The sequence below is a fragment of the Cladosporium halotolerans genome, assembly GCF_011745625.1.
Source record: "Cladosporium halotolerans strain TM138-S3 chromosome Unknown Sca81, whole genome shotgun sequence".
NCBI classification, from domain to species: domain Eukaryota; kingdom Fungi; phylum Ascomycota; class Dothideomycetes; order Cladosporiales; family Cladosporiaceae; genus Cladosporium; species Cladosporium halotolerans.
Window position 1 is genome coordinate 1 of NW_027191532.1, and position 26,818 is coordinate 26,818.

The 26,818-nt window shown below is 53.7% G+C and overlaps 6 protein-coding genes across 6 annotated transcripts; 3 read left to right on the forward strand and 3 right to left on the reverse strand.

Moving 5' to 3' along the window:
- Positions 1 to 847: 847 nt before the first annotated feature.
- WHR41_09309 (uncharacterized protein) lies at positions 848 to 2,387 on the reverse strand (the record flags this gene model as incomplete). The annotated part of the gene is made up of 6 exons (XM_069377913.1): positions 848 to 1,176; positions 1,239 to 1,625; positions 1,675 to 1,898; positions 1,961 to 2,235; positions 2,287 to 2,314; positions 2,369 to 2,387. 5 exons carry the CDS (start codon positions 2,385 to 2,387, stop codon positions 1,266 to 1,268), a joined length of 906 nt encoding a protein of 301 aa, XP_069225117.1. The 3' UTR covers positions 848 to 1,176; positions 1,239 to 1,265.
- A 2,658-nt stretch (positions 2,388 to 5,045) lies between these two features.
- WHR41_09310 (uncharacterized protein) lies at positions 5,046 to 6,347 on the reverse strand (the record flags this gene model as incomplete). The annotated part of the gene is made up of 1 exon (XM_069377914.1): positions 5,046 to 6,347. The coding sequence occupies one exon, from the start codon at positions 6,345 to 6,347 to the stop codon at positions 5,046 to 5,048; it is 1,302 nt and encodes a 433-aa protein (XP_069225114.1).
- A 2,687-nt stretch (positions 6,348 to 9,034) lies between these two features.
- On the forward strand, positions 9,035 to 12,247 carry WHR41_09311 (uncharacterized protein; the record flags this gene model as incomplete). The annotated part of the gene is made up of 1 exon (XM_069377915.1): positions 9,035 to 12,247. One exon carries the CDS (start codon positions 9,035 to 9,037, stop codon positions 12,245 to 12,247), a length of 3,213 nt encoding a protein of 1,070 aa, XP_069225113.1.
- A 367-nt stretch (positions 12,248 to 12,614) lies between these two features.
- On the reverse strand, positions 12,615 to 13,450 carry WHR41_09312 (uncharacterized protein; the record flags this gene model as incomplete). The annotated part of the gene is made up of 2 exons (XM_069377916.1): positions 12,615 to 13,312; positions 13,375 to 13,450. 2 exons carry the CDS (start codon positions 13,448 to 13,450, stop codon positions 12,615 to 12,617), a joined length of 774 nt encoding a protein of 257 aa, XP_069225116.1.
- Positions 13,451 to 14,698: 1,248 nt separating this feature from the next.
- WHR41_09313 (uncharacterized protein) lies at positions 14,699 to 22,272 on the forward strand (the record flags this gene model as incomplete). The annotated part of the gene is made up of 7 exons (XM_069377917.1): positions 14,699 to 14,826; positions 14,878 to 15,611; positions 15,687 to 15,799; positions 15,857 to 15,964; positions 16,024 to 18,909; positions 18,970 to 19,370; positions 19,428 to 22,272. The coding sequence occupies 7 exons, from the start codon at positions 14,699 to 14,701 to the stop codon at positions 22,270 to 22,272; spliced, it is 7,215 nt and encodes a 2,404-aa protein (XP_069225115.1).
- A 2,977-nt stretch (positions 22,273 to 25,249) lies between these two features.
- On the forward strand, positions 25,250 to 25,828 carry WHR41_09314 (uncharacterized protein; the record flags this gene model as incomplete). Its single annotated transcript, XM_069377918.1, has 1 exon — positions 25,250 to 25,828. One exon carries the CDS (start codon positions 25,250 to 25,252, stop codon positions 25,826 to 25,828), a length of 579 nt encoding a protein of 192 aa, XP_069225118.1.
- Between the last annotated feature and the right edge of the window lie 990 nt (positions 25,829 to 26,818).

A 26,818-nucleotide genomic window follows, 5' to 3' on the forward strand; every position in this document is an offset into this window, starting at 1 on the left:
GAAGACCCGCCGACCAGCAATCACGAGCATTCGAGAGTGAGAGAATGCATATTGTCAAGATGACTCCGCGGTGAAGGACAATGAGTTTGGGGGCTGTGTTTGATTCAATCTCTTCAAGGTGGACGTAGACTTTTAGACGTAAACAGAGTGTTGCCCTTTAGGTGCTTAGCGCCGGGCGGAATAAAGTTCATCATCATCGTAGGGCCACACGGCCCGAACCCAACGCTTTCTGCCATGCCACACCTCGATCTCATCGTAGGATTCAACTCTAAATTACGGCAGCAACCTTGTGTGACTTGGATAATATGTAGCCTTCGCCACCGCCGTTCAAGACTGATCCTACCGTCTGCTCGTTTTCGCGCGTTTTTTCCTTTTCTCTTCCTTACAGGCTCTGGTGATGGGTAACGCAGCATACCAGATTTCGTCTGGAAGCTCGCGTCACGCATCGCTACCACTGAGCAAAATTGCGATGGAATCGAAACTAATGAAGATGGACTTGCAGGAGTCACCAAGAAGTCCATGCATTGGTCGACAAACGCGCGTCGGATTTTAGCCTTGGTGAAAATTGTTTCGGAACAGTCAAGTCAAGCCTTTTGTGTTGCCGCACGGCTTGAGGCGAACAGTGACGGGACGTTCCGGACCGCAGGTCCGTTAGTTGTCAAATCCCATGAGACTGAACTTCAACATGACCCATAGGAGTATGCCTCACACATTTTGGCAACTTTGCAGGGTAGCATAGAGTCTCCGAACGGGCAAAGACCGCGACACCGAAGCGTGTCCGCATCTGGCCTTATTCAATAGTCGGCGGGCCCGAAGGCTAATCCTGCAGAGAGGCCAGGCTAGCGCCTCTTTGCGTGACGCAACCTTCGTCAACAGTCCCTGGCGGCATCCATCTGGTTATTCGATATCCAGCTTCTTGTAGCGCACATGGGGCATGTGCTTTCAATTCGATTTGGACTCGGCGTCGCCTTTGCGCAAGCTTGAGGAAGAGCGCCAAATTTTGACAATATTACGGACGTCTGCGCGACCGACGCTCCCACAAATGGTTCGGTCCGTAGACAAACGACAAGACGGTGGCAAGAGCTAGGTGGCCAATGAACGACGACGTGAACGAAGGATACGGAGTGAAAACCAGAGGGAGGGTCTCGACTCGGCACAAGTGGAGTGCCGCAACACCTGGAAAGATGCTAATTAGTTTCTCAAGTGAATTTATCATTTCTGTTGATGCTGTACGATACCTTCACTCCCGCACCCAATGACTCATACTAAGCGTCTTCTTCCCAAAAAGGGTGCGACATGATCTGGTCGATTCCTAGTCTCGCCTTGGGGTCTAAAGCCGTCATTCCCAAGATCATGTTCAACGCCTCAGGACCGAGCTCTTCGCCCCATCGCTCGAATCTGAGTTGTGGCTCGTCTTTCACCGTCTCATCGGCGATTTTGGCAGCTCCCTCTAGAGCAGCAGACCAACCTCCATCGCCGACCACTTTCAGAACAGCGTCCGGCACTGGCCCAAAGTAACAAAAATGTCGAGTCAAAATCTCTTGTTCCGGCGTAATGCCACATTCCACAAGCTTCTGGTAATCTTTCAGGAGAAGAAAGTCACCTCCTCCTAAAGCGTAAATACACTTCGGACGAGCATTAGCATACTTCAACCTTCGAGCATGTTGCACTCACCATGAGGCCAAACGAGTAAATGTCCGAGGCTTTGGACATACCTCTTCCTGTCTGCCCTTCTGGACTCCGCCACATGACGTTGCCTATGTCATACGGAGTGGACAATACCTTCGTGCTCTCCGATTTATAGATGAGATCGAAGTCGCCTAGGACTGCATTTGTGACGGTCTCATACTCTGCTCCAGTGGACTCGGAGTTCACTAGGACGTTGTCAGGCTTGACATCTCCCGGAGTCAGTGAGTCAGCGTTACAATGTTCATGCAACCATGTTCATGGGGGCAAATACCAAGGTGAATCCAATCTTTGCTGTGGAGCTCTTGTATCGCCTCACCCACATGTCGTAAAATCTTTCTGCGTCCTTCTGGAAGAAAATTGGGATTGCTTTGGATCAGAGCAAGAAGTGTGCTCTTGAAGTAGGGAAATACCAGCACTCCTTCTTCTTGATTGCAGTCGGTGTGTAGTCGAAGCCGACTGCAGCCGTTAAATTCCAAAGCAAGGCGCTGAGACAATTCATAAAACTGTCTGGGCACGCGCTTCACAACGAAATTCTCATCACCAGACCTGAGTATACATGTCAGTCCATGCTTGCGGTACGTGAATCGTTGGACCTACTTGGCCATAAAGACGCTGAGCGCAGGATCTGTCCGATGGCGTTGGAGCACTTGGCCACGCGTGTACCTGCGGCCAGACTCACCCACCAAAGTAGATGTCATCTTGCGGGTCGCACGGTCCGCCTGGGCAAGTAAGGTGCTGTGACAAACAAATCGATTGAAGAGCATTGATAGAAAAGACAATCGACGTTTGATGCAAGCTGTATTCTCTTGGAAAGTACCTACGTTGCTAACGAGGCTCACCCTGAACTATTTTGGTGAGCTTTGCTCCGCAATGCCAAGGAGCTAGCTAGGCGCTAGGCTGCAAGCTCAGCCAATCCACAAGATCCTTTGAGCCAACGATCTTGCTTTAGGAGTTGGCGCCCGGAGGCAATTGTCAGCGAGGGTTGTAACTTAGACGATTTGATAGAAGATTCTGCAACCCGCCCCGCGAGTAGGGGCCCGCGCGACTAGGGGCCCAATCATATTCTATGAGAGTCTCGAGATGCGGAGTGCACTATCAGTACCGCAGGCACGAAGACCACACCAATAGAAAGGGTGAAAAGTAGAGAAGTGTGCCTCCGATACGGAATAATCTTGATACTTGAAGCATAGGCTCAAAGTATTCGCCAGCCGACATCTCAATAAACGCTGATGATATCCAGTCGAGTGAACATGACTGCGTACAAGCGAGTATGGCTACCGAGCCTTCATCAGTACGCGCCCTTGGCTCTGTGTCTATGCTTATGGAGAAGTATAAGACAGCGTCAAAGAGATCGTTGTCCGAGACTACATATCCACCATCCGCTTTGCACGATTAAGCTCTTGATTGACACGAAAACAATTCGCAAATATGCCGAATAAAGTGATCAGCATTTCGACCATCAAGACAATCTCAAATGGCGGTCGACAGATCACGCTCCAATACGCAACGAAGACAGACACTTGGAACCGCTACAATCTCGCAACAGATGTGCAGCAGAAGTTCGCGAAAGCAATGGAGAAAGCTGACGTCCCGGCAAGTGCTACTACAGCTATCATGGCGTGATTCAGCCTTCTGTTCCTTTAAGGCGTGCGCAGATTGCTGACCTTACATGGTACTAGTGAAACGGAACATCCCAGTCAAAAGGATTCTTATCCTCATTACACTACTGTCTACCAGGACAAAGACGGAAACCACATCACCACGAAGCATGTCTATCCCAAATAACACCCAGAAAAAACGAAATAAGACTGATGGAAATGGTACGCATGTGAAAGTTGAGAGAGACACCAAATCCGTCGTCTGCAGGTACCAGCAATTGCAGTGGGCACGAGAACCTTGGCGAGCCTTTGGCAAGGGATGAAGCCGATGCCGTTTACCTGAGTGCGAGGTGTTTCTAGCAAATTCGCAACGCACTAATTATTCGCAGGTTTACATTGAAACTTCAAGTCGTTTTTTTGCGTTGGCGCTCAAGCCCATCCGCCGGCTCTGCATATCGCTGTGGAACACAAGCACTTCTATCGTGATGAGATCGCTGAGCAACACGCCGGTCCCATCCATGTTGCACAAGTTCTTCTGCAAGACTTCACGTTCGGAGAGCTGCATGCTCATCACCTCGAACTATTCCTCCACCCTAGCACGTGCATACTTCTCATGTCTCTACCAGTCAATGGCTCTCATGCGCGCGCCTTTCAGTTCGGGATGGCGCTTGTAGAAAGCTTGAGGCCAGTCTTACCAGACCTATCTCTGCTGTGGCGTGAGTAATTGCTGTTTCTCGGCGCGCTGACGCCTCGTCTGGCGGCCATGCGTGCGACGCCACCGGGTCGATACAGGGACTTCATGCGGCGCTTCGATTACAGTCGTTCCAGGTGCGCACAGCAGATTCATAGAATGTATTGCAATGCACGTGGCTATTGCAGCTGATGCTGCAGATCACGGAAGGATTCAAATTTACAGTCCAAATTATCTGACAACAACGAGCGCAGGGAAGAGATCACTGGCGACGACTCTTTAGTCATGTTGCATCGTGTAATTATCGACTGTCTAGACTATTTCAAGGGTAATTGTACATGTCTTAGGTGTGACATCAGTTTAGGCCATGTCAAAGGCGCCTGACAGTGGTTGGATAACGATACTTTTGTGTTGGCAGTGTTGCATTCAATAACTCCTTAACCTTACCACACACTCTGAACAATATGCTTGCCACGAATCCGGACGGTTTGCCCTTTGGACAGTGACACAAATCAAACGGAATGGCGGGGCGAGTGATGCCATGCTTGAGTCACGTTGCCTTGTGCGTAAAATCTGAGGGTGCAGTACCTCAAGCATCCGTGTGCATTCTATTTGCAAGCGATTTCTGCCTTCTCCATCCGAACTTGTATTCCAAGCTTTGCGCCGGGTAGTGTCCGCCGGCTGATTGCCGTAAGTCTACATCAAGCTTTACTTCTCTACATCAGACGCTACCATCTGCGACAAGCTGTACCGTGGCCATGCAGTACGCGCTTGATGCCGAAAGTCCCCATCTCTCGCGACGTTTGATCGCAGAGCGCGATGCGCGATTACTGTATGAGTAGCGACACTGCTGCTTCTCACCAACTCCACCAAGTCTTGCCTCTTTCAGTCTCTAAACATACATGTATCGGGGGGGGGGGGGGGGGGGGGGGGGTGTTTGCAATACTGTAGCAACGCTGGCGTTCCAACCGAAGGTATCTCACTCTGACGTGTACCTTTTGAGCCGTGACAAGCTTTAGAGGGCCGAAGTACGTGATTGCCTGCGCCATTCATGCTGTAGCTCAGCGTCAGGGAGCTTGGGCTGCAGCTATCCCAGATCCGTGGCACGCGCCCGTGTTACCGACGTCGCGTGCGCTTTCTAGGTCCGCCAGCTTTGATCCGAGGTCGAGGTATGCGCCCAATGCCTTCTTCAGGGCTTGATCCCTCTTCTGCTTGAGCTTGGTCTCTACAACCGTGCACTTATCAACCATGCTGGAGCAATGATTTCTCAGCGCTGTCAACTGTCTCACGCCACCCTTTACCAGTCTCGGCATTGCTCTGAGCTGTCTCCCGTCGCGCTCTCGACTAGCGGCGATTATGCCGTTGGTCAAGTCGTTCACGCAGTCGGGCTTCTGCGCGTACCATGCGACCAACTTTAGCAACCTCTCGCGACCTTCTTCTTGCATTTTCAGCCTTTCGAGGCGAGTGTCTGTTATCTTCATCAACAGTCGTGCTTCTTCGGCATAAGCACTCGCGCGCGAACTTGCCTCAGTGATGAACTTGACGTCTCTTGTCGCTTTATCCGTGGACGAACCGTCATCCTGATCGAGTTCCGCTGACTTTACGATGTCGGTAAACCGTGGCGATATGGACTCACGCGGCGGTTCGTCTTTGGTGCAGAAATAAGCGGCCAGAAGATCACGCCAGAGGTCCGGGGTGAAAGATTGAATTGGCGTGTCGTTGAATAGAGATAGTGCGGCAGCTATCACAAAAACACCGCAGTTGTTGCCGTCGGTCTGGCGCATTGATGGAGGGAAATGGTCGACCTCTGTGGTTCTCTCTCCCTGCCAAAGACCGTGTTTCTTGAGAAGAACGTGGACGACCTTGAGAGTGTGCTCAATATACTTTCTGTTTGCCATGGGATCGTACACGATGCAGCGGCGGCGCGCCATATCGTAGGCTGCCAACACCCAGTGAGACACACTCGACAGGTGGAGAGGAATCATGAGCTTCTTCGGCAGATTGGCCGCGTCTTTTTTGGAGGAACTACTGTCACTTTGCTCGATCTGCGTGTTCGTAAGGGTTGAGAACACGTGCCAGACAGACGGATCCGGGTTGAAGATTTCCAACAGCGAGTTCACACAATCGTCGTTGATCCATTCGTTCTGTGCGAGTAAGGAATAAGCTCTGTCCATCGATTGGTCGTCGATGAAGTACAGCTGCTTCGCCGATGCGCCCTGGTCGCGGATGGTGATCGACTTGTCAACAACATGATCTTGTCCAAGTTCTTGCTTCTCGCGCTTGCGTTTGAGCGGTGTCGTATGGACGTCTTGTTCCGAAGGCGTTTTTTGAGACGTCGACGGGTCGACGACAGATGAGCGTGAGGACATCGCACTCCCCGACTCTGACGAGGCGGAAGTCAATGGCCGTTGACTAGGCATGTTGTTTGCCAGCAATGACTGCTACATCAGTGCAGTGGCAGCCTAATGGTTCGGAAAGAGGCGGAGAGAGGTAATGCGAGCATTTGAAGCGCTAAATTGAAGGTACCAGATGGCAGCCACAGCGAACGGCGTTGAGCATGGACGCTCGCGCGAGAAATTAGAATCGAGCGGAGATGCTTTCAAAGACTCTTCCGTCGTTCTGAGAGACTCCGCCGGTACAGTAATTTGGCAAGACAGAGACTCTGAGCCTTTGCCATCCGGAAGGTCCCTCGACGGGCCGAGGGTCGCGTGTCTATCGTGATTTGCGTTACCGCGGGAATAAGGTAGCTGAGAACGAGTCGGCAGGGGCCTCAAACTTGGCGAAAGCACTCGAAGAGTCCAAACCTGGGGCTGGAGAGGGACTGCACAAACAGACATGGACCATCAGCCAGGCCTGGCAAAGGTACCGCAGGCTTGAACCAAGATCTTGGCAAATGTATCACCAATTTGCTAGACATCTCAGAAATGGAGGAGCTCGGACAGCGCGGGCGACTCTCAAGAGGCCAATTTGTTCGAGCCTTGGCAAAAGTACTAAGCTATATAGTATAAAATATTAAGAAACAGTTATCTGTATTAGAATCACAGAGATACTTAGTAGTCCTCGCTTAAGGCTCGTAAAAGGCTCGTAAGTCTACATCTTAGGAAACTTTAGACTACTGTAGATAGCTTCTAGAGAATGGACCTCTCTAATTATACGATTACCATCTTAGAAGGAAAATAAATATCTAGAAATATTCTTAGAGCGCCTTCTTTAGTAATTAGAAATTCGCTTTATAGAAGGTAGCTCGAAAACCAGATTATTGTCGGCGGATATAACCAAGGTCGACCACTTCCAGGCATCACTCGAATTCCTTGGCAGCGACAACCGTTTCTTGAGGAATTATAGTGCGCCCGCGTCGCCCACACCTCCCCGGCGATCGTTACGGGGCTCGCCCAGGCTGAAAACTAAATGTAGGTCGCCAGTACGCATCATGGCTTCTTTCGCAGCATCACCTCGAGTATCCAATACCCTCTTCACGCGGCATTCCTTCTTTCTCTTCCACAAAATTGCGTCTGAGATTCCGGATCGTCTCACTGCTGACCGTCACTGTTGCTGGGCTTTGCATTCTGGCCCCTTCACGATGCTTCAGCGTAGGCATGTCTTCCATAGCTCGCTCGCCACAATATCGCGGCAAAGGTTGACCAGGTGGGATTCGACTAGTGTTCTAGAGCCGTGCACAGCTACGCACGGAGCAAGAGCCGCATCGTCCAGATGACGGCTGGGCGTCCGTGACGCTTCCGCAGCGGGTAAGGCCGAAAGCCAAGCGCATCGAAAAGACTGACTGGCTTTCATCACCATATGACTTGTATACTTCCCCTCCGCCTTCGGTTTTGCTTCTGCTCGTCCCTCATGGACTTCTCTACTGGAACGCGTCGCATAGCAGCTCATTGCACACACGTCACGGTCGCCTGCTAATGTTTGGAAGGGAACCACGATGAGAACCCGGTCGCCAGCTCAAAGCCGTCGCGAGCAGAGACTGGGTTTGCCAGATAAATACTATGTGCCGTGATACGACAAATGGTCGTGGCGAAGGGCCACCGTGTATTTTCAATAATCCATTTACTCCAGCCCCCAAGTGACATGCGTCGCACAACGCAAAGCGTTTGATGCCTGCCGTGCACGACAAGCACATCGACTTGCAGTCTACACACTTGCCAAACCGTCGGTATGGTAGCAGAAGCAGCAGTCCAAATGTACTGTAAGGTTTTGATCTCTGTGCCGCTCACACGTCAGACCTACCATGGTCGAGCTTATGGTATTCATAATCAGCGTCTAAGCAAATGTATCAGCGGGGACGCGCCGATCAGCGCCGGGCGTGGCTTTGGCTGGGCGTGGCAATGGATGTCGTCTTGGTAAAAGGAGTAGCTTGGAGTCAGGCCATCGCGGAGGGTAGGGTCCAACCACGGAGAACGCGGCTTTCGCGGCCTTGGCCGAAGTGACCACCAGACCTCTGTGCGATGCTTGCCGATGACTAGGTTTCAGGATGTAGTACTCTGGCCAAAGAATCGATTAACACTCGAGCACGAAAGACAGCAAGCATCTGGCAAGGTAAAGTTTGATCCACAAGGTAGCGTCTTGGCCAAAAACACAAGCAATAGTATGCTCTTTCACTGCTCTGGGTAGCACGACCTCAGTGATATCTCCAAATGGATATTTTGGTATTGTGTCGGGGTAACAATAACTGGACAGGGTCTTTGCCCACCAAAAGTCGCCGGGATAATGGACACTTCAGGCCTGATCGCCAGCTCCGCCGTTGCGAAGGGATATTCGGTGTCTTGATCAGGATTTTGTTCGAGTGTTCGAGGTCCTCGCATGCATGACAACATGCAAGTTGTACAAGGCATACTGCAATACCACTGCTTTTTCCTGATTGGGCAGACAGGGGTGAAGATCTGCGCGCATAGCCAAGGATCAGAACAAGTGCTCGTGATCTCAACTGGGCGCTTGTGCTGGGCGAACAACTGCGAGGATTTCCGCGTACTGCCTCCAGTACCACATATAACAGGACTTGTCGCCCCAGCTCCGGCGCTAATCGCACTCCATACACCAGCTCATCATGTTTGGCGAAGTACTTCTATCCGAGATTATCAGAGACAGGGCGAGTCGCGACCCCAACGCTCCGTTTGCCAAAGTCCCGAGGGGAAACATCTACGACAACGGATACCGTACCGTCACGAATTTGGCTCTCGTCATCGCGGTTGATCATGTCGCCGACCTCATCACGTCGTCCCTCGGGGCCGGCCGTGATTTCGAGCGAGTCGCTTATCTGGGTCTCAACGACTTGAGGTACACCATCGTCCTGCTCGCATGCATCGACACTGGTTACACCGTGTTCTTTCCTAGTCCTCGCAACAGCGAAGAAGCTCACAAGGCCCTGCTAGAGAGCCTTTGCTGCTCAAAGCTGATCACCACGCGTCCAGGGCCAACCGGGCCGGAGGCTGTGGAGAAGGCTGTAACCACAAAACTCGTTATTCCGACACTTGACGAACTTTTGGACCTCGCGCCGATATCAGATCGCAGGGAAAACCATCGACGGACTTTTGCTGAAGCCAGAGCAGATCCCATATTCGTCTTGCATACTTCGGGCTCCACCGGCATTCCGAAGGCTTTGACGTACACTAATGAATTTGTCTCTCGGGTGTATCACGCGCAAAGCCTCATTCCGACCGAAGGCTTCGAAAGCGTGAATGAAAAGTATCAGCAAGGTACCTGCCTCGTCACGCTGCCGCCATTTCACATTGCCGGTCTAGCCTTCACGGTCCTCTTTCCTGCGTATTACGGTAGCATCCCGATATACCCGATCGCCGGCCCGCCGCCTGGTCTGGAGGTGTTTCTAGGGGCTTTAAGCGCCACGCGGGCCGATTGGGCCTTTGTCTCGCCCGTACTTGTCAATCAGATCGGTAGGGCTCCAGACGTCCTAAGCAAGGTGGCGAGCAAATTGGACCGCCTCTTCTACACAGGGGGCTCGGTCCCTAGTGACTCGGGAACGGCGGTCGCGCGAAAAATGGGGTTGAACCAAGTCCTCGGCAGCAGCGAGTGCGCCGCTTTTCCACTTCAGCAAGCAAAGGGTCGAACGCACGAAGAGAGCTGGCAGTACGTTCACGTCCATCCTGCGGCCAATGTGGAATTTCGCCACGACCACGGAGACTGTTACGAGATGGTGCAAGTGCGGAGGCTTGACGAAGACGCCGGAGGGGCAGGACAGAGATATCAGCCCGTCTTCTGCCACTTCGACGGCGTTGATTCCTACCACACGAAAGACATTTTCGTAAAGCACGCCTTTCTGCGGGACACCTTCACTCACGTGGGCAGGACCGACGACGTCATCGTCTTTCTCAATGGAGAAAAACCCAACCCGACAAGCTTCGAAAGCCAGATGACTGAGCACCCGGGGGTGCAGGCTGCCCTCGTCGTCGGACAACAGCGCCAAGAAGCAGCTCTGCTCGTAGAGCCGACGAATCCCCAGCCGCTCTCTTTAAGCGCAAGAGAAAAATTGATTGACAGCATCTGGCCGACGGTAGAGAAGTGCAACGAGCGTTGTCCACGACACGCGAAAGTTTCCAGGACCAGGATACTCATCGCGCCTCCGGCCATGCCATTCGTGAGGGCTGGAAAAGGCACTGTACAGCGTCACGGCACATTGGCCATGTTTCAGAAAGCCATCGACGGCTTGTACGAAGAAGGCGAGGCTGCGGTAGTCGGCAGGCGTCATTCCACGTGCAGTGCTCCCATTGTGGGACTGGCAGTTGAGGACGCTGCTGCGGCGGTGAGGCGGGCTTTGGCCGATGTACAGTATGAGGTCCCATCACCCTCATTGAACTTCTTTCTGAACGGCATGGACTCTTTGCAAGCAATACAATTCGGGCGAGCATTGAGATCGGAGTTGCCTCGTGTGTCAGTGGAGGCGCGCACAATCTACGCCAACCCCACAGTCGACTCTCTAGCGTTTGCACTCTCGCGAGCCACATTGGAAGAAGGCCCTTCCATCCCCGGGGTGAAAGAGATGGAGGAGATCTTGCAACTCTACCAGATGAAGGTCGAAGCGCTTTTTGAGCCCAGTGGCCTGATGTTAAAGTCGGCAGAAGAAGTGTATGAAAGCAGCCCGAAGCTGGAGTCGGAAGGAGCAATCCTTCTGACAGGTTCGACTGGAGCGCTGGGTTCGCATCTGCTCAACACCCTTCTGGAGCGGGGGACACAAATGGTGTACTGCCTAAACCGATCAAAGGATTCAAGGAGCGCTCAGATCGAGAGCAGCAGGAAGAGAGGCTTACCGCTTGCCTTTTCTGAGAACCGTGTGAAGTTCTTTACGGCAGATCTTGCCCTACCACAACTTGGACTGCAGAATTCTGAATTCGCAGAGCTTCAACGATCTGTGACGCGCATCATCCACAATGCTTGGTCTGTGGATTTCAACAAGTCCTTGCAATCGTTCGTCGGCTGCCTTGATGGCGTCGTCGGACTCGTCGGCTTCGCGGCTTGTAGCCCTCGTCCTGTGACTGTCCAGTTCGTGTCTTCAATCGCATCTGCCGCAGGGACCAGTCAAGGTCAGATCATACCCGAAGCAGTTCTGAACAGCAGCACACACGGACCGGCGTCGACTGGGTACGGACAGTCAAAGAATGTGGCTGAAAAGGTGTTGGCGCACGCCTCGAAAGTCCTCGGAATTAGGACGATGTCAGTGCGGGTCGGCCAAATCTCTGGGGACGCTCTGCGGAAAAGAGGCTGGAATCGTCAGGAATGGTTTCCAAGTCTGGTCGTTAGCTCTCTCCACCTCGGCGCGTTGCCGGACAGTCTTGGATGTGCCGAAGATGGAAACGAGGTTAGATGGATACCGGTGGACGCTGCAGCCAGGATTCTGCAGGATACGTCGAGGAAAACCGTGGCCACCGGCGGCAATGAAACCTTGAACGTTGTGCACCCGAAGCCGACGTCGTGGACAGAGCTTCTCCCAGCGGTCCGAAGTGTACTCGACAAAGAAGCAAGCAGACAAGGCAGCAAGCCAGTCGAGACTGTCGCCTACCGCGAATGGTATAAGAAATTGAAAGGTGCTTCTGAAACGGAGCCGCTCGATGAAAAAACAATGTCTGCAAATCCTGCCGCAAAGCTCCTTTCTTTCTTCGAAAGCTTGCTTTCAGAGGAGGATCTATTCGGTGCATTTGCGACTGATCGAGCAATGGCTGCCAGCGAGTCTATGCGGGCGCTGGAGCCTCTACGAAGTGACTGCCTGCATGCTTGGGCTAATAGATGGGTTCAAGGTACAGATTTCTAAGGAATACCGGTGTCACCTTTGAAGGGAAACACTCCCTTCGCCCGATTGGGAGCTGTGTGGAGATTGTGATTGAATGCGCGAGTTGCTCTTTCAGAAGTTTCATTGCTTATTGTGGCGCCAGACTGGGAGCTCAATGCTGATAAGGTAATCTAAGCCGTTGCAGGTGCGATGGTGAGGCACCGGTCGGGGACGGCCGTCCAGCGACGAAGTTGATCGGAAATGCCCGCATGTCTGGGCAGTGATTCGCTCTTCACATCACTATTATTGACAAGCCCGGCGCTCCCTTGCTTTCTAATCCGTGATGGTCAAGAGTTAGATTCCGGCGAGTTGGAAGATGGGACGTTCTGGTACTGCATGTGACTTTGCTCTAGCTAAATATGACGTCGGAATAAACAGGACGCCAGGCGAAAGACCTGGACATGATCATGTTGTCCACCTTTCGGGCTACGAGGCCCCAGTCATGACCCTTCGGAACTTCGTGCCCGACGCTTGAAGTGAGTACCGTCGCGTTTTCTGGCCTGCAAAGCTTGACCAGGTCGTACGAATGCTCGACGAAAACATCTTGCAGGCCGATAACGTGCAGCGTGGGCACAGCGATCAGCCGCGGTACGGCATCTGAGCACAGCGCGTACACACAGTCCAAGGCAGGACTTCCATGATCGATATTGCCCTCTTCGAAACTTCTCCTGGAATCTCTTTCCTCGATCTCAAACATCCTTCCCAGCTCCTTTGATGGCGAGAGGACATTGACAGCATTGAAGAACACGGCGAACCCAAACATGGGCTCGACAAGCGGTCCCACGCCAGCAGCATTCTCGAGGAGGAGAGCCGCAGCGAGTGCAGCGCCTTCGGAAAACCCGATGACCCCATTGTAGGGCCCGTTCTGAGCGATCGCCGCTTTGACGTAATCGTGTACTTTAGAAACCTCGGCGGGCGCCCACTGTCGATGCCAGACAAAGTATGGCGGCTCGAAGAAATTCTTGATCCCAGGAGCCGGAGCGCCTTCGAACGGAGCATCGATGAAATCAAATAGCACCTCGGACGGGAGGCGTGACTTGAGGGGGGCTAAAGACTAAAAGTCAGCTTCACCTTCTCGCATGCCGTGGACGGAGATCCGGCGGTCGTACCCAGTTGGCTTTCGAATATGTCAGAGCTGGTTCCCCTGCCATGGAGGCAAAGCAGTCGCACAGGCCCCAGTGTCATGATCAAGGCTCACTTTAGTGAAGCCTTGGGTCTATGAACTCAAACTCACATTGTGCCCTGCCACGGAGCTGTCGGGAATATATACCCACCTGGTAACTTGTCGCGAGGGCGGAGGAGGATCCGTCGGTCATGATCGACACGGTTCACCCTGTCTTCCTGCAGTACTCTACAGCCGCCTGGAGTGAACTGTGATGCGGCTGCCCACATGATTTCCACCCAGGAACTGCAGATGTAACATATCGACTTCCAAATCTTTGCACAGCGCCACTTTAAAGCGCCCCTCCTGGTCGCTCCGGATGATCAAAAGGAACACCACGGCTAGGGCGCAGCGTCGCGCAGACGATCCCGAACTTTGATTACAAAAGTCTTGACAAATACTGGCTGGCGAAATGATCCCAGTGCGCGATTGTAGCATTCGAAGAGAGGGAGGACCTGAGATCCTCAAGCCGTTATTGGGCCCATGATTGTGTTGCTCTCTGCACCAACATCTTGGCAGAGCACCTTGGCCTGAGGTAAAGGACTGGTCCGGTGAAGCACTTTAGACCTGCCACCATTCCACCGGCTCAAATACATTATTACCATGGCCCTAGTACGTTCGTGCAGTATAGTCGTGCGGTACCTGACATAGACATCGAAATGTGTTCTTGACAAAAAGCGGAAGGCACCCATTTGTGTGTCCAGCCCGTCGGAGTTCAACTGCCCATCCGTACATACAGGATGAAGCTCTCTCTACAAGTCGAGGATTGCATCATCAGGGTGCCATCGGATGGATCGTATATCGAGTGCCCGGGCTCGCTAAATGCAACTTGTGGTGTGAAAAGCCCTCAAAGCAAGACTCGACACAAGGAGCTTCGATCAAAGCAGCAATTGCGCCGGCGTCGTTGAGCTCATACCAAGAAAAGGGTCGAATACAGGAATATGGTGACATCGACCGATGGCTGCTGCTACGTGTCACAAACCACGAATCCTGGTAGAACTGAAGGCGATCGCCTCGCGCGGGTTCTCCACAGCTCCTTTTGCTCGTCTTTTGCCTGCAATTTCTGGGACTTTGATGCTCAACGGACCTAGGGCTTGGCGCCTCAGATTTGCAAATCACGGGCTACAAATACGCGTCGCAGTTATCGCTTGAACGCTTTTTGTCAGTCCATGCACAGCGGGATATTCTCGTGTCTGTCTGTAATCAGTTTCTTGCCCGCTTCACATCGTATCTCGTGGCCCGCCTGCTTTCCAGACGGTGCAATCTATATCATGGCCAAAGTCTCAGGCCCCACCAGGTGTTCGGACGGCATTGCTGTGATAGGCCTTGCTTATCGGTTTCCTGGCGGCGCAGACAGCGATACAAAGCTGTGGGACCTTCTCGCAGGACGCAAGTGTTCGTACATCACTTGATGCGTGGTGCAGATTCTCGCAAAACTTGTTACTGACAGCAGCGAACATTCAGCCGCGCATTCCAAAATTCCAGACACGCGCTACAATGTCGACGCATTCCATCGGCTGGGGGCCACACATCCAGACAACGTAGCCGCTGACGGAGCGCATCTACTGGAGCAGGACGTCTCCGCTTTCGACGCGCCATTCTTCGGCATTACGACTGAAGAAGCCAAAGCGATCGATCCTCAGGCGAGAATGCTCCTGGAATGCTCCTACGAGGCTTTGGAGAATGCGGGACTCAAGGTTGAGTCTATCTCTGGAAGCGACACGGGCTGCTACGTCGGTTCCTTCGATCTGGACTACCATCAGATGCTGATGGGCGACTTTGAAAACGCGCCGAGGTACTCGGGAACAGGCACCGCGTTCTCATTGCTCTCAAATCGTCTGTCCTGGTTCTACAACCTGAAGGGACCGAGTCTGTCTTTGGACACAGCTTGCTCATCTTCCCTTGTCGGTTTGCACCTCGCGTGCCAAAGCCTTTCGACTGGCGAGTCAAGCATGGCCATGGTGTGCGGCGCGAAACTCTTGTTGGCTCCGCATCTAAGCCTGTGGCTCTCGGGGCTCAGCATGCTGTCATCAGACGGCAAATCGCGCTCGTTCGCGGAAGACGCGACAGGTTACGGCCGCGGCGAAGGCATTGTCACAATCATCCTTAAGCCTTTGGCGGACGCTTTGCGAGACAACGACCCGATTCGTGCCGTCATCAAAGGCACGGGGGTCAATCAAGACGGTATGCTGCAGATCCATTCGCTGCCGTGGGAATATTTGCACCTGCGTATCTAAAGCTCACCATCCCCAAAAACAGGCCGCACGAAAGGCATTACGGTGCCAAACCCTGAGGCCCAGTCGGATCTGATCCGATCAACTTACCTCGCTGCGGAGCTGAGCTTCGCAGACACCGGCTACTTCGAAGCACACGTAAGTCACACTATAGTTCGTGTGTCACTGGGATGACCAGTCTCACGCAGAGAACAGGGTACGGGGACTGCGGTGGGGGACCCTCTCGAACTTGCCGCTATTGCGCAAGTGATAGTCGAATCAAAGCGTCCGATCCCACTCTACGTGGGTTCCATCAAGTCCAATGTGAGCTGGAGATTTGCCCATTCTTATATGTACGGAGAAGACACTGATCGAAAACGCAGATTGGACATATTGAAGGTGCCGCTGGACTTGCGGGCTTGGTCAAGTGTATCTTGATGCTTGAGAAGGGTGTCATCCTGCCGAACATCCATTTCGACAGGCCGAATAAAAGGATTCCGTTCAAGCAGTACAAAATCAAGGTACCGACTGACGTTTTGCCGTGGCCGAAGGATCTCAATCGCCGCGCCAGCATCAACTCGTTCGGTTTTGGTGGGACCAATGCTCACGTCATCGTTGACTCGTTCCCACCACCATCTGAAGCGAGTCTTGACCATACAACGCAGGCTTGTGTGGAAGAACTCGGAGTCGTGACTCCGAGCCACCCGCGGCTCTTCGTCTTTAGCGGACACGAGCCCGCTGCAATCGAGAGGCTGCGGCTGCGATATGTGGAGTACATCCTCCAAGCGAAGCATGGCGTTAGTGCTGACCGCACGCTCGATGACCTGTCCTACACACTTTCATGTCGTCGATCCAGGATGGACTGGGCCCTGTCCCACGTCGCGTCGGACTTCGAAGAGCTTGGAATGAAGCTGTCAGAAAATACGCCGGCAGTGAAGCGGGCGGCCATAAGCCCGAGGGTCGGTTTCGTCTTTACAGGACAGGGTGCACAGTGGCCCGGCATGGGTGTCGGGCTCATGCGATACAGCGTCTTCCAGGAAAGCGTTCAAGCGGCAGACAGATTCTTGTCAGGACAATGCCACTGCGGCTGGAGTGTGATCGAAGAACTGGAAAAGGCCAAGGACCAATCCCGTATTGCGTCCTCAGAACTCGCCCAGCCGATCTGCACCATCATACAAGTTGCCATGGTCGACTTGCTCCGTGCTTGGAACATCCGACCTACCGCGGTGGCTGGGCACTCCAGCGGAGAAATCGCGGCTGGGTACTGCACCGGCGCGGTCACAAGGCAGTCCGCGTGGGAGGTTGCATTCTACCGAGGGCGCGAGTGCGCTCGATTGAAGGAGCTTGCCCCCGACGTCCAAGGTGCCATGTTAGCGGTGGGACTGGGCGTGGAGGACGTGCGACCGTACTTGGACACCCTGGCTCCAGATCAAGTCAACATTGCGTGCATCAACTCTCCATGCTCAACGACTCTGTCCGGAGACGCTGCCCAGATCCGAGAGCTCCTCACCAAGCTGACCGCGAACGGAGTGTCTGCGCGGGAGTTGAGGGTGGAGAACGCCTACCATTCGCATCACATGAAGTTGGTGGCGCGCGGCTACCTGAGTTCGATCGCTCACGTTACCGTCCAAACCAAAGCTGTACGGTCCGACGTGGCACTGCTGTCCAGCGTCACGGGGAGTCCGGCGAGCCCGTTCGATTTGACACCAGAGTATTGGGTGCGGAATCTCGTGTCCCCGGTGCTGTTCTCCGACGCAGTTTCCGCGATGCTGAAAGGCGCCAACAAAACGTTCCGTCGCCAGCGGGGTACAACCCAGCCCGCCGTGGATGTCCTGTTCGAGATTGGGCCGCACACGGCACTGCGCGGACCTCTCATAGACATCCTGCACTCCGAGGCGATCGAGAGCGTCGCGTATGTGCCGATGTTGATTCGTGGCCGCGACGCGCCCGATAGCGCGATGGCCGCCGCCGGAGAGCTGTGGTCGCGTGGATGTGCGGTTGACGTCACCGCTGTCAACAACCACCTACAGCAGCCCCGCGTTCTCGTCGACCTCCCGTCGTATCCTTGGGATCGACTGAACAAATACTGGGTCGCTTCTCGTGTCACCCACGATGTCTTGCACCGCACATTCCCCCATCACGACCTCCTCGGAAAGAGATTGGCCGGTTCAGACGCTCTTGCGCCGGCGTGGAGACACGTTCTGAGCTTCCGAGAAAGCCCTTGGGTCAGGGAGCATGTCGTGCACGGGTCGATCGTGTACCCCGGAGCGGGCTTCCTTGCGATGGCCATCGAGGCGGCCCTGCAGCTAGCCGACAAGAATTGCAAACTTGCAAACGTCAGGATGAGGGATGTCAGTATCGTCAAAGCGTTAGTGCTCCAGCAGGAGGAAGAAGGGGACCAAGAACTCGTCACCCGCTTCCACCGGATGGACGAAAAGTCTGACGGCACTTGGTCCGGCTGGTGGGAGTTCTCGATCTCGTGCACCAAGGCGTGCGTGGAGCCCGAGCGCCACGTTTCTGGTCAGATCAGCCTCGAATACCGCCCGAAGGAACCCTCGTCGCAGCCGGCGAGCGAGGTGGTGCACCAAGCTCAGAAGGTGGAGTACCGTAAGCTTGTGGCTTCATCGGCTGACAAACTAGATCGAAAGACGTTTTACGAGGCGAGCGAATCCGCCGGGCTTGCATACGGACCTCAGTACCAGGGCGTGGCGGGCATGGCCAGAAGCGGTGACGGTCGCTGCTGCTGGAGCATCCAGCTACCGGACAGGAAGGCTCCCGCGTCTGAGAGCAAGCATCTCATACATCCCACTACGCTGGATGCGATCATGCATGCGATGTTTGGGGCGATGAGTAAGGGCACCGTCTTCGCGAGTGCCGCTCTGCCTGTTGCATTCGACAAGATCGTGGTCTCGGCCGACATGCCCACCGACGCGGGCACTCATCTATCCGGCTTCACTGTCACGGACGTGAAAGAGATGACGCGAGAGGTGACAGCGGACGTATACGTCTCCACTGACGACTGGAAGCGACCGTTGGTGCAGATGGAGGGTTTGCGGTGCAAAGAACTGCCTTCGCCGAGGGGTGGCCATGGTGAAGTTGAGGCACAGTCTGCCCCCCTGGGCAGTGTTGCATGGCAGCCCGACATCGATCTCTTAGACAATGAGGGACTGAAGTCGTACATCCTGAAGAACCCTGGGCAAGAGCGGCACGACATTGCCGAAAGCCATTTCACCGCTTTTTCAAACAGACTGCGAAATGCCGTCGCACAGGTGAGGACGATGCGTCCCAAGTGGGGTCAAGCGGTGCACTCAGACTGACAAAACTTACAGATCTTATATCTGCAAGCCTTCAAATCCCCAAACTTGAGTGTTCTGCAGGTCGGCGGGTTTGACGAAGGCCTCACTGACACTTTGGTCGCCGCGATAGCGAGTAAGACGAATGTGCCCGCTGTGACAGCAGAAATTCTGGTCCTCGATTCCGAGATGGAAAATATACCGCGAATCCACGAACGGCAGTGCCATGGTTGCTCCGTAGCTGCATCACATTGGAACCATGCAAGCTCGCTAGCGTCGCACGCAACGGAGACCGGCAACTTCGACGCTGTGTTACTTGTCGTTCCCGATCAGACCAACGAGCAAGCGGTGAGAGCGCTTGTAACGCAAGCCCAGAGTCTGTTGAAGACCGGCGCGCTGCTCATCGTGCTGGACAACATCCAGAATACCCGAGCCAAGTGAGTCACCCGTTGTCGCCAAACACATCACGTGCACTGCACTAACATCGACCTCAGCCTGGCCTTTTACGGCTTCGAGGCAGCCCAGACATCTTCCAGCGGACGCCTTCACCCGTGGCAGAGTTTGAACGTCGAAGATCCGATATGCGGGAAAGCGGCCGCTCTGTGCAGGGAAAGACCTACGGCTATCTTTCGCGAAAGTACGAATGCGTCCATCTGCGTGCTCAAACCACCGCACTGCACCAAAGAAACCGCCGACATCATCTCTGCTCTGGGAGGAACACTTAGCGATGCCGGATTGGATGTCGCTGTCGAGGAGTGGCCACCGAGTGTCGCGCATGTGAGGGAGAAGTTTGTGATATCATTTTTGGATATGGAGACGTCCTTCTTGAGCGACATCGACGCTAAAAGCTTCGAGGTGGTGCGTCGAGTCGCGTTGCAAAGCAGACGGCTGCTATGGGTTTGCTCGGGCGACGATCCCCACATGGCAATCGCCGTTGGCTGGTTGCGTGTGGTACAGAATGAGAACCCGAACCGGGTCTATCAGCATCTCACGCTGACCAAGAAGAGCGCCGCATCTCCTCAAGACGACAGCTGTGCGATTACACGTATGGCTCTGGCTCAGACGTTAGAGAGAGAGTTCATCGAGGAGGGCGGAAATCTGTACATCCCCAGATGGTACCACGAGAAGGGGTTGTCTCAGACGCTAGAAGGGCAGGAAACGTCAGTTCACGTTGAGACGGCACGATTGGGCGTCGCAAAGGCGTCAATTCCCCTGCGGGTTTCGCATGGAGGGGACGCAGACTCTGCGTGCTTCGCGCCCGACGCACCACTCGTCTCACATTTGGCGGCGGATGAGGTCGAGATCGAGCTGGAGTATGTCGTCCTTGCCGACTCCGACTTCAGTTCCGCTGGAAAAACCGCTCGTCGAGAGGGTAGCGGCGTGGTCAAAGCCGCCGGGCGCGGTGTCTCTCGCCTGGGCCCTGCCGACCAGGTCTGTGTGTCTTTTGTCGGGCCTTTGTCGACTCGCGTTATCACGAAAGAAGTGTGTTGCCAAATCGTACCTCCCGGCGCGAACATGGAGGAGGCCGCCTGCATACCGAACACGTTCGCCACAGCCCTGCGCGTTTTGACAGACGTAGCGCGCGTGAGGCTTGGTCACACAGTGCTCGTGCAGACAGCAGGCACGAAAGTCGGAAGGGCAGCAGTGTTGCTGGCGCTGGCCTTGGATGCCGTCGTGTACGCAACTGCTCGCGACAAAACGGAAACCGAGACAATAGTCTCTCTGGGAGTCTCGCCGCAAAATGTGTTCGAAGAAGGCGATTTGGACCTGCCGCGCGCAGCCAAAATTTTAACGGGCGAACGTGGAGTAGACATCGTCTTGCGTACCTCCAAAAGTAGCATAGCTCCCTGTCTACTCTCGCAGTGCGTCGCGGAACACGGGACCCTGGTTGATGTGCATACGACAAGCGAACCTGGCCAAGACTCGGCGTCCTCCGGAGACACCATATCAGTCATGGGCATCGGGTCGCTCCTCCCAGAAGATCCCGTCTCGCTGCAAAAATCAGCCTCCCGGGCCGCGAGCTACCTTCCGCAACTTTCCAGGCTGGCAGCGTCGTTCGATGTGTTTTCGTCGGACCGCATTACCGACGCACTGAGATGTCAACGAGAGCCTGGCACCCGGAGAGGCGTCATCTTGTCGCTCGACGACGCGGATGTGGTGCCAATAGCTCCTAGTGTCAACCGCAAGCTCCAGATTTGCGAACAAGCCACATACGTATTGGCTGGCGGCCTTGGTGGTCTGGGCAGAAGCCTTGCCCGACTGCTAGTCTACAATGGAGCCCGCAACCTCGCGCTTCTCTCGCACTCTGGGCCAAATTCTCCTTTGACGAAGACATTCACGAAGGAGATGGCAGACCTTGGTGTGACGGTGAAGACGCTCGCTTGCGAAATAGGCGACGACGAGTCCGTGGCTGCGGTGCTGGCCGAGTGCACCCAATCAATGCCATCTATTCGTGGCGTCATCCAGGCCGCGGCGGTTGTGCGTGACGCCGTCTTCGACAACTTTACATTCGAAGATTGGCAGTCTAACTTGAGGTCGAAGGTGCAGGGGTCCTGGAACCTTCACCAACACATCCCGAAGGACATCGACTTCTTCGTCATGCTGGGATCCGTTGCTGGACTCCTTGGACATGTCAGTCAAGCAGGATATGCCGCCGGCAACACGTTCCAAGACGCTCTCGCCCACTACCGCCGGAGTCGAAGGTTACCCGCGGTCACAATCGACTTGGGCCCGATGCTGGATGTTGGTTCGGTGAAGGACGGCACTGTGTCCGCAAGCTTCTCGACGTCCGAAGCCACTTGGATGACGGAAGCGGATCTCCACGCCATCATGACCATGTGCATATCTGGAGAGATGACCGGTTTTGATTTTCCCTCACAGCTGTGCACTGGACTACCCTCTGGGAGAATGATCCAAATTGGTCAGCATGAAACGCCAGTGCATTATGATCGACCGTTCTTTGCTCTTTTGAAGAGCTTGGGCGTTTCAGGTGCCGCGGGGAAGGACAAAAAAATGCTCGGCGGCCGGTCTAAGGACTTCGGTCTTCAGATTTCGGGCGTTGCTTCGATGCAAGACGCACAGTCCTGCGTCGAGGATGCTATCCGAGCTCGTCTGGCCAAAGACCTAGGTCGCTCGGAGGATGGTATCGACTCATCACGACCACTGCATTGGTACGGCATCGATTCTCTCGGGGCTGTCGGATTTCGCACTTGGGTCGGGAAGACGATGAAGGCCGAAGTGAGTATGTTTGACGTGCTCAACGCAAGCAGCATTCACGAGCTGGCTAAGAAAATTGTACGGGTGTCTGAGTTGATTCCAGAGGGACTCGAGTCAGTGTGATGACCTATGCAGACTATTATGGGAAAATGAAAAGCCCATATTGTCTTTCTTGCCGTCAAGACTCAGGCAGCCGCGGTGAACAAGCGACTGCGTATGTCACTCACTGCAACCGGCTACAGGCGACACTTCGCAGATGCTAAATTTAGCATCACGGGGCTAGGGATGCGGACAGGCTTCGTCCACACGGCAGGATTGAGGCCCCCATGCTGCCCCTTCAGCCTATGATTGTTGTGGAAAGCGCAGCGATGGGAGATCGTGTGTCACATATTCTACGGACTATGAATGGAAACCCGTCGACGGCGGTGGCTGCGAATGTCCTTGGGTTATCATTGATGATCCCGCCGGGAGGACCTGACAGCATTCTCTTTTGCTATTCAGTGCTGACATCGGGTTGACACACCCTCAGCAATTCGTACTTCTCCTCCTCCAAGCCGGCGCATTGAGTGCTCACAGCATTTATCCCCGCAAGCCATATGCCTGGGACAGTGCACTTTCGCGGTGACCCCGTACAATCACTGTCGCGTTCTCTTCACCAACGTGAACTCGACTTGCTGCAGGATTTTGAGGATCACGTACTCCGGAACATCGAGTGCTATCGACATTTGGATGCTTCGCCGCTGCCTCAAGGTTGCAAATTCTGCCGAGATGCAACCGCGTACATAATGTCTCGGTTCGAATTCAGACTCGGGAAATGCGTCCAGAAACCATGGCGACAACACTGTCCTATGATCGTGGAGATACCTTGGTTTTTCAAAGGGACTCGCCGCACACTAATCAAACGCGCGAAATCTGATCGCGATCGAGCGCGATCAAGGAGCAGGCAATCGAAAGTTCTCTTCGAAGCTCGTCCACGGTCTGGACATGCGGATTCGTCATCGCCTCAGGGCAGCTGCTACATTTCTTTAGATACATGCCGTCCACAGAATACACGCCACAGATCCACTGAACGCGAAGTCTCCGTTCAGAGAAATGACGACTGCTTGAGCTTTGTCTTCCGTCGACTCGTGGTGGCTGTCCGAGACGAACAGTTTGGTTTAAGTTCCCAGTGAAGTGGAGCGTATGGCGTAACACGGGACCCCTCACGAATCACGATGAGCACAATAAGAACAAGCTCTGCCGTGTACAGTAGATCGCTGCTCGCAATTTACTCCATGTCTGGCCATTTCTGCGCGAATAAACTACACACGGTTGATCAAATGACCACATCGGCAGTACTGGGGACAATCTGAAGATTGCGAGAAGAAGGGTCTGTGGAGATGTTGCCGCAGTAAGAAACTTTACCTGCGCTGCCATTTTCAAGTAACACATTGGGGCTTAAGAATTCAAACCCTCGGTCGCTTATTGAGTTTGTTTTAAAGGTCTGATTCCGCGTCAGATCATCAGTCATCCTGATCGTTTGGTATTGTTCAATTCCGCAAGTTTCGCTTGAAATGGCATTTTTCGCATCACTTGATCGACCTTCTCCCATTTCCACCAACTTAGTCTGCTACACCGGCATCGCCACTGTATCCCGAAGCTAGCGAGTCCATTGGGTCAACCTTGGTCCACGCCATAGCGATTCTCGTCGTCTATGAGCAAAGACGCAACCCGCCTTAGACGGCCCGCCGAGTTCTCGGTACGCACAAGATTGCGTCCGGTACAGAAGACTCATGTCGCTACAAGTGTGTTGCTGTGTGGAGGAAGAAATGCATTTGGAATACTTCAACATGAAGATAAGGCACTACACGGTGGGGGCAGAACAGGGTACAGTTCTAACGTTATAACGTTACTGCTGAGATCCTTACAGCGATTCGCGAATCGATTACATCGAATAACGCGCGCTGCGTGAGCCACGCCGCCCGAGCTCTGGTGTGATGCATTTCCACAGCTTACGGCAGCCAGAAAGCACATGCTTACATCTCGATACACCATTATCCTCAGAAAGCCCAGGACTTGTGATTGTATCTCTTTTGACTTGGATGCCAGGGCGCCCACTGCACGCTAGCAGGCAGCATGACCCAGTGGCCTTGTGAATTACTATCGAATCGTCGTCACTGAGCACCAAGAGTCAAAGAAACACTCAGAGATTCCGCGCGATGAGCCGACCGCCTCTCACGAGTGGAAGTATGCACAGGGTCGTGAGATAAAGTGGATCGCGTTGAGACACACTCCAGCGCAAGCGCGCGACGGTCACAGACACGACTATTTATTCTCAGAACCTATCGTGCTGTGGTTGCAGGAACAAAAGTAGATGTACACTCTAGTCGAGGTGCAGATGCGTTCGTGGGGATTTTACGAGAATGGCGGAAATCAAGACGTTGCGCAGCGTGGGTATGATCGCCGCTGAGATACAATAACAACCCAGTGTGTCGTATCAGCCGCTTTCCCATGCCGTGACTTCGTCACATAAATCAAGTCAACCAGAAGTTTCAACACCGTTGATATCTGGCAGTGTGGAGGGTGTCACCCCCTGGTACGAACTGCATATCTTCCCGCCCCCCCCCCCCCCCCCCTCCATAAACATGCGAACGATTGATCCGCAGGTCTACCTAGCGCCTAATGTCAAGGTCGCTTGCGGTGTCCGTTCAGAGGATGACAATGCCTGTCCAGCTTTCCATTCCATCATATATGTATATCTCTAAGCAGCCCCAGTCATATTGAACCATACACCTTACACCACAAACTGGTCTTCAGACCGCGCAGTGTTGCTCCCAATCCTAATTTCCCACAGTCGGCACCATTCCTCCACGGTATCGAGCCCAGCTTAATGCGCCTGCTCGGTCATCGCACAATGTTTTGGCCAACGGTATCGACCATGTTATGGTTCGTAACCATGCTTGCAGCTGTATCTGATGCGGGCCGCGACGGTATACCTCAGAAGTACTTTCACGAATCGCCCTCTCGCAGCCATTCCGATGCTCGTTTCGACAGAGGCCCATTGTCTTATGAAGAGCGACGCTTGCTTCTGTCTTCGCTGATCACTTCTTTCCTATCTACGATGCACGACGTCGGTGCCGAAACGTGGCTCATGCACGGGTCATTGCTCGGGTGGTACTGGAATCGTAAGATTCTGCCATGGGACTTGGATCTTGACGTTCAAATCACGGAGAAAAGCATGCAGCATCTCTCTAGCTACTACAACATGACAGTGCACCATTTTGAAATTCCCGGATCCGGTGGTGCTCGCGATTATCTGCTCGAGATCAACCCAAATTGGGCCAATACCAGGACTGATGACGTTGATAACAAGATCGACGCTCGTTGGTTGGACATGTCGTCTGGGCTCTACGTCGATATAACCACACTTCGCTACCATCAAGACGCTGAAAGAGAAGGCACAAAGGGAATGGTTGTGTGCAAGGATGGGCATCGATATTTGACGAGCGACATATTCCCTCTCGCAGACACCACGTTCGAAGGTGTTGCGGCAAAGGTTCCCTCCGCATTTGCGAGTGTGCTTGCGCAGGAGTACGGTGTCTCAGCACTGGAGACGACCGTCTTTGAAAGTCATCGATTCGAAGTGGATAGGCAAGAGTGGATACCACTCGTGGTCCCGGAGAGAGATACTCGTCATTGATCGTTGACTTGATGTTGGAGCTCGAGAACACGTCAGCTCTGACGATGAAGCTGATACGCAGTCGCGATAGCTAATGGAATGGAACACAGGTTGGTAATGATAAGGGTATGGGGACGCCTTTACATACATTATGTAATCAATGGGCTCGAATGTTGAAAGAAACTCTGTGTGGCCAGATCTTCCGATCGAAGCATCTTGCAGAATGCGAGAAGAGATGGCACGCGTACCGCTTGTGATATCACAGTGCCGTCTTTGACGTAGCTTCTTCGTATGGTGGTGGCCCTTCGTGTGCGCATGGATCGCGGTTCACTAGAGAGGATCAGTCAGGCCATTCTGCTGCTGTGTATGCTGTAGACGGTGATCTACCATGATTATCCCTATCTCCTTGTGCGAAGATCAGATTCCCAACCTCTTGACCGGGCTGATGACCGGTGCTTCGAGGGCCATCTTTTTGTCGCAACATTAGCCTTGAGCAAACCATTTCATGAGCCAGCTCCCTCAACTCCCTCCTCGTTCGTTGGGTCCAAGGAGAAGAACGCTGTTTGGCGGTGACAGGTAAGTCCAGACAAGTAAGTAGTGCCGGCTTGCGCAGAGATATGTAAACATACAACATCGTGAGGGCAGGGAATTATCTGCGGGACAACTGCTAAGAAATGAGGGTCGATTGAAGGATGATCATCATACTATATAGTGCAGTGTTGTACCGTACCTCGCAGAGCAAGTACACGTCTTCTTGAGCTCGAGCTACGACAACTCACACCTACGTGCTTGAGAAAGACGTGTCAAGATCGCGGTAGGTCCCCTCCTTTTTCCCAGCCTTTCCTGGGGGCCCGCTTTTGCCTTTACTTCTTCGAACAGACCTCCAGTACTGCACGCAGCACACAGCGTGATTTCAAGATCGGACGCTCAGGTTGCGGATCTTAGGAAGGTACTACCCTGACCAAACCACTCTCCCTCTGATTCGAGCCTGTCCTGCATTGGATCGTAAAC